We start from the raw sequence: 6699 nt of genomic DNA, 5'->3' as shown, positions 1-6699 counted from the left end.
AAAGGGAAACCATGATATTGTCCTCTTAGATAATTTAATCAAAATTTCAGTTGCACATACAAATAGACAAAGTTTGGTTTATTCATTATAATCATTTTTTTTGGGAGTATTCATTATAAATAGAAAGCATTAATATTTTATGTTTATGTTTATTTTATGTTTGTGATGGGGAATATAAATAATAATGTGGTTTTCAAGTAGGCTATAGGGATGTAGTAGCGTTTTGAAAAGAAAAAGTATAGCTTTTTTTGAACCCAGCACGGTAAACAATTTGGGGGGGGGGGCATGATCATATAGATCATCAAAATCTATATGACTGTCAAAACTGGGGAGGAAAAACAACAGTATGGTGTAATATATGGCTTAAATCCAGCAGGTGGTGAAGGGGAAATGTTGGTGCTGAGGGCGGAGTGAGGAAGAACTCAGACTGAATGCTTTGGAATCGCAGAGAGGCGTCAGACGCAGTCTATAAAACACCTGCCTTCACTGTAAACTACTCATGACCTACAGATTAATTTATAATTAACTGGTTACAAATGGTTTATAATGGACATCTTACACCTGGAGTGTAGTTGACTTACGAGCTGAAGAAAGTGATTCGACTGCGGAAAAAACGTCGAGCGTTTATTTGTAAGTATAAGCTTTTGTTTACTGCAAGTAGCATCCTTATTCTGCAAAGGAAAGTGAATTATATCTTGAAATAAGCAATTTATTAATCCAAAGTGTATAAGAGTCTTTAACAAAAGGGATGGTTGGTCAAAAGGAACGATTTACAATGGAATTATTTTTTTAAAAGCGTCATTTCCGCTTTGGTGTTATGCTTGAAACACTCACCTGGGCTCATCCTTATCTGCTGTCATGGCTGATTTACAGCACCAAGGTGAAACCAATAGTATATGTAAGTTTGCTTTCAGAAACTTCATTAAAAGGCTTTCCTTTGTGTCAGTGTATATAATAACTCCTCTATATTCCAGTATATATTGGCTTATATATATAGACTAGACAGTAATCTAATTATCTAATTAAAATTTTTTTTTAAATTATTAATGAGGTAGGCCTACCATACTGTTATTTGCTGCTATGAAGTAATGAATGATAGTTAAAGAATTGTACATGTTTTGTCCTAACACTCATTCTGAATATTAAGTGGCCAGGCAGCCTTATACACAAATTATTATTAACACATCTCTCAAAAACTGTGATATAATAAATAGTACTGTGCCATTAATTAGGAAATTGTAGTAATGACTTACATATTGTTTGTGACTAACTACCCGGTCATAGGTCAACTAAATATGTTTGGCACATTTCTAACATTAATTATACATGAAGAATTAAAGTCACGCCTTTTGACAAAACATGACAAACAAACAGAAGCTGTCATTTGTTTCTATACACTGGGTGTACACTCCTTTATAACTCTTTGTAAAAGGCCACTGTTTTCTGCTTTTAAAACTTTCAAAAGGTTTGAAACATATTTGATTACAATAATGCTGTAGAAACTGTGTGACCTATCAGTTCACACCCGGTTTCAGAGAAGACTGTATCAAATGTTAACAGAAGCACGGCTCTATCAAACAAGCCGGCTTGAGGAAAACCCGCCTGAAAGTTGCAACCTGTTAGGGGTTACACTTTATTTTAAGGTGTCCTTGTTACAGTGTAATTATAAATTTTAAGTACTGAGTAATATTAATTAACTACATGTACTTACTATTGGGTTAGCGTTAGGATTAGTGTTAGGCTTAGTGTTACTTGCATGTAATTATGCATAATTATTTGTTATTATAATAGTAAGTACATGTAACATGTGTAACAAGGATACCTTAAAATAAAGTGTTACCCCTGTTAGAACTAAAAATGACCTGCTCTGTAATCTTCTGAAGATATTTTTGACTAAAATAAAGCAATTGCTCAAGCTCCGATTAACAACTCAGTTGAGTAATCCTGTAGTTATTACAAATGTAAGATCTGGTTTAGAACACACACTGTCTACTAAACTTTAGAGCCTCGAGTTTCACACAGAGACATTTTCTCTTGCCATTTGGGGTGTGGACTTTGGGTGTGTAGTCTTGGAGAATCTTATTTTGATACTCTCAGGTTACCTGCTCAGACAAGCCCCCATAGTTTTAGAGCGGTCTCTTCTGAGGCATACTGGCTGATTATTCACTAAAAGGTCATGTGTCTGAGTTGGTCTTTATGTTGTCATGGTTCTGTAAACACAAGAGTGCAGAGAGTTTCTAGTTGTCTCTTTGTACACTGGGAGGTTCACGGACATGTGAAGGCAATGACACAGTGCTTGGCATGCAAAAAAAATCTATTCTGTTCTGAACATAACTTACCAAACCTTGCTTTGCATACTTGTGTATGCAGTATGAAACTGTTAAAAAGGGGATTTCCTTGCCAATGCAAACAAGTTAGAATACTTTATAGAGGTATTCAGTGGTCATTCATAGCATAATTGCTTTATGAGTTTAATCATGCTGAGCAGGTAAATCATTCTCTTTTACACACACATGCCTGAAGTGGTTGGCCACATACCTCTCTCCTCACTGGCATCCACTGAAAAAAAGTGGTTTGTTTGGTTTATAAACTCCCCTGCTTCCTTGATTTCTAGACTGTTTGTTAGCCTGTATATTCGTTTCTGCATTTTTACTTGACATGAAACACATAAACATATTTAATTTTTATGTAGTTGGTAATATGTGCAGTTGAACTACACTGTAAAAAAAAATCTGTAAAATTTACGGTAAAAAAACGGCAGCTGTGGTTGCCGGAATTTTACCGTAAAAAATATGGTAGCAACGTTTTAGGTTTTACGGTTTTAACTTAAATTTACAGTTAAATGCCGTAATTTCATTAACTACGGTCTTTTTCACTTCCAAAAATGGTATACTACCGTAAAATGAATGTCCAATACATGTAATGTCCAGTACAGTTTTTCACCGTATATAGTAGGGGAATTTACCGTTAACCATTTAACAGGTTTTTACTGTAGCATTTTTACAGTCTTTTACCGTTAAATTCACTGTCATTTTTTACAGTGTACAGTTAAAAACGATCTCTAACAGCTAAACCAGCGATTTTTAAAATAAAAATTAATTATGTGCACCATCCCTGTACATCTAAACTGAATAAAGTAAAAAAAAGGAAGTATTTTGAGTACCATGCACTTTAAGAGGGTTTCTCAACACAGCTCGGGTCTCTTGTTTGTTTGATTTCTCATTAGCTTCCAGCAAATTCCCAACAGGCATCCATAGCAACCCAATGAGGCCTCGAATTGTAAGGAACAGCCATTTCGTGTCCATTCAGAAAAGATACAGTACTCTAGGTGTACAGAGCTTGTTTCTATGGAATCAAAATTAAAAATGACCATATGGGGAAAATAATGAATGTCTCAGATTGTTTAGGTTTATTGTACTTTCTTTTCTGATCTCATTTCATTGCTCTGTTCGTCTCTCAGAGTTGCTGTGTGACAGTGTAATAATGATGGATCATGACACTCAGTGGCTGTACCAGCTCCTTGCTAGTGTGCAGCTAGAGAGATTCTACGTAGGGATGCGAGATGGACTCAATGTGACATGTATTGAGCACCTGAATTATGTTAAAGAAGCAGATCTTGAACAGATTGGCATTAGTAGACCAGGTATGTCTTGTAAAATTTGATATTTGAAGATTGTTATTTTGTTTGATTTTCTTTGTGTACTTAAAGCCCTACAGTGGTGAATATAATCATTTAGTGCCTTTAATATGGTTTGTGTATAAGTACGTCTTTGTATTTATTGCTGTTTTTGGTGGTTTGTCAACAGGACAGCGACGATTATGGGAAGCTGTCAGACGTTACAAAACCAACATGCGACCACGGTCATGGATGGTTAAGGTATTTTACATCTTTACATACCCCCTCTTTTTATTCATTCACTTAGCCTACCTGTGATCATCACTGTCTATTTTGTACTAGGCCTTCAGTGGTCGCACCCCAGAAGGAAGTGAGCAGTTTAATGGTGTTGGGTCAGGCCAGGGGCCAGAACCAGGGCGCGCACTCCCCTGTCTTATCCAGGACAGTGAACTGATCTTTGGGGACAGGCTAGGCTCAGGTTCCTTTGGGGTAGTTAGAAAAGCAGAATGGCAAACACCGACTGGACGAGTGGTGAGTGCTTTACACCAAATATGAGTATGTGTATAGGAATAAATGAAGAGTTTATTTGCAAAAACAGATAACTCAGTTTTTAACATTTTCAAAAATCATGTTTTTTATTATGTTATCATGTTTTTATTGTGTTAGTTATCTGTATTTTTTAACCTAACCAAAATAACCCAACTGCAGTTTGATTGAGATTCATTGGAATGCACAATGAAAAAACATGATTTTTGAAAATGGTTAAAAACTGAGTTACCTGGTTTTGCAAATTAACTCTTCAAATACTACACTAACAGCCTTGTTTCCCCATTTTAAGTTGCCTGTAGCAGTGAAAACCTTGAGGGGTGGCGGACCCAGATACGGAGATGTGGTGACCGAATTCCTCCAGGAAGTTTCGACCATGCAGTCTCTGCACCACCCCAACATTATACATCTGTATGGCGTTGTCCTTACTCATCCTCTTAAAATGGTAATTTTAACTTTTTTTTGTAAGATCATATTCTGTACTAATAATTGATTCTTGGTATTATGTACTGTATATAAATATAAATCAATTATTCCCTTTTCATATTTGTTTTATTGCTCATTAAAGGAGTATCAATCTTGCTGATATTCAGACCAAAAACATGATTGTGAGTGTGATATAACTGCTTTTATATCCCAGTTCAATAAATAAGAAGTTAATATTTAGTAACATGCATTTTAGACACAATATTGCCCTTTTACTTACTTGTGTAATCTTGTGCAACTCTAACGTAAATACTTTCAAACAAAGCAGAATTAGCTGCTGCATGTTCCATAATGAATCAGTGTATTTGAGCGAATCTGTTGAATGAATTATTCAATGACTCCCTCATAAAGACTTGTTTAATTCCTGGATAAATCATGTTTTTGAACAAATCGATTTATACAATGATTCACTAAGTCACTTATAAAGAAAATAATTTTCGCCACTTGTGCAACAAGTGTAACTTGCAGAAACTGCAAATGTAACTTGCAGAAAGTTGGAAATAAATTAATTTTATTCAGCAGGGATGCATTAAATGTATGTAATGTACTAAATTGCAAAACTATTTCACAATACTACTGTTTTACTGTATTTTTAATCAAATAAATGCAACTTTGGGAAGCATAAGAGTTAAAAACATGAAAAAATCTTACTGACCCCAAACTTTTGAACAGTAGTGTTATTGGTAATGTTATTGCAATGCTGGTTATGTGAAGACAGATGACATAATTAAACTTTCTTTTTATCAGGTAACGGAGCTGGCTCCCCTTGGCTCTTTATACGACACTCTGCGTCTACGACAGGGAGAATATCCTCTTTCACGACTCTGGCTCTTCAGCACACAGATTGCTGCAGGTATGGAGTACCTAGAGTCCAGACGCTTCATCCACAGAGACCTCGCTGCCCGGAATGTGCTCTTGGCTTCTAGAGAACTAGTGAAGATTGGAGACTTTGGACTGATGAGAGGCTTGGATCTGGACAGGGACCACTATATCATGACGGCACACAAACGCATCCCCTTCGCATGGTGAGAAGCTGGATTCGAAGAAACAGAAAGAGCTATTTCTGAATTCTGAGAACAATTCCAGAAATCCAGAAATTCTAGAAAGAATGAGTTTAATGAAGAAAGGTTCATAGTAATTGAGATATGTAATTCCAGCCTTTTTCTTACTTTCCATAGGTGTGGTCCTGAGAGTTTACGTGTGGGTACTTTCTCTCACGCTTCAGATGTCTGGATGTTTGGTGTCACATTGTGGGAAATGTTCACTTACTGTGAGGAGCCCTGGCTGGGGCTGTCTGGCAGACAGGTACATATGTCGGTTTGTTGCTGTGTTCTGTTTATTAACTGCAGCTGTTATAAGCACTATTTCCTTTGATGACTAAGTGACATGTTGTGTTTTTATAGATCTTATATCGTGTCGAGCGGGAAGGTGAGAGGTTGGATAGGCCTTCAGACTGTCCGCAGGAGTTATATTCTGTGATGCGTAAATGTTGGGCCTGCAGTCCTGCTGACCGACCGACCTTCTCTCAGCTCTCCACCATGGTAGCAGAGGTCAGTCTTAAAGGGGTCCTATTATACTCTTTTACAATGTCTTGAATTTGTTTTGGGGGTATACTAGAACATGCTCTCATGCTTGGTGGTTCGAAAAACGCATTATTTTTTACATAATTGACATTATTACAATACCTTTCTCCCCAGCCTGGCACAAACGGCTCGATTAGTTCCGGGTTTGCTGAACGCCCGCCTTTCGAAAAATGAAATGTGATGTGATTGGTTAGCTATCCCAGTGCGTCGTGATTGGCGAACAGCTTAGACGGTGTTTTAGTACTACCCCGCCCCTTGCCAAAGCAGCAAGTTTAGTTAAGGATGGCGTCAATAAGGATGGCGTCAATATTGCCATATCAATTTGAGCCGGATTCAGACCCAGAGAATATTGAACAAGAGGATCGCGCAGAACCTTTGCACGCACGGATATTGCAAGACATATTAGAGTGGTAACCAGTGTTGGGAGTAACGCATTACAAAAGTAATAATATTACAGTAGTATATTAC

The 6699-nt window shown here is 36.9% G+C and overlaps 1 protein-coding gene across 1 annotated transcript in view; it reads left to right on the top strand.

Moving 5' to 3' along the window:
• The first annotated feature begins 437 nt into the window (after positions 1–437).
• The window catches only part of LOC107750657 (activated CDC42 kinase 1-like), a 10778-nt gene continuing 4516 nt past the window's right edge, over positions 438–6699 (top strand). Inside the window, exons 1-8 of the mRNA XM_016566150.1 lie at positions 438–630; positions 3461–3643; positions 3807–3877; positions 3959–4147; positions 4455–4607; positions 5396–5673; positions 5827–5953; positions 6052–6198. Of these exons, the coding sequence (XP_016421636.1) occupies positions 3484–3643; positions 3807–3877; positions 3959–4147; positions 4455–4607; positions 5396–5673; positions 5827–5953; positions 6052–6198 (1125 nt within the window). The 5' untranslated portion in view covers positions 438–630; positions 3461–3483. The remainder of the gene's footprint in view (positions 631–3460; positions 3644–3806; positions 3878–3958; positions 4148–4454; positions 4608–5395; positions 5674–5826; positions 5954–6051; positions 6199–6699) is intronic.

The sequence above is a fragment of the Sinocyclocheilus rhinocerous genome, unplaced genomic scaffold (genome assembly GCF_001515625.1).
Source record: "Sinocyclocheilus rhinocerous isolate Xijiao unplaced genomic scaffold, SAMN03320098_v1.1 scaffold19, whole genome shotgun sequence".
Taxonomy (NCBI): Eukaryota; Metazoa; Chordata; class Actinopteri; order Cypriniformes; family Cyprinidae; genus Sinocyclocheilus; species Sinocyclocheilus rhinocerous.
The sequence above is the reverse complement of the archived record's forward strand: the minus strand, read 5'-3'. Positions and strand labels throughout refer to the sequence as shown.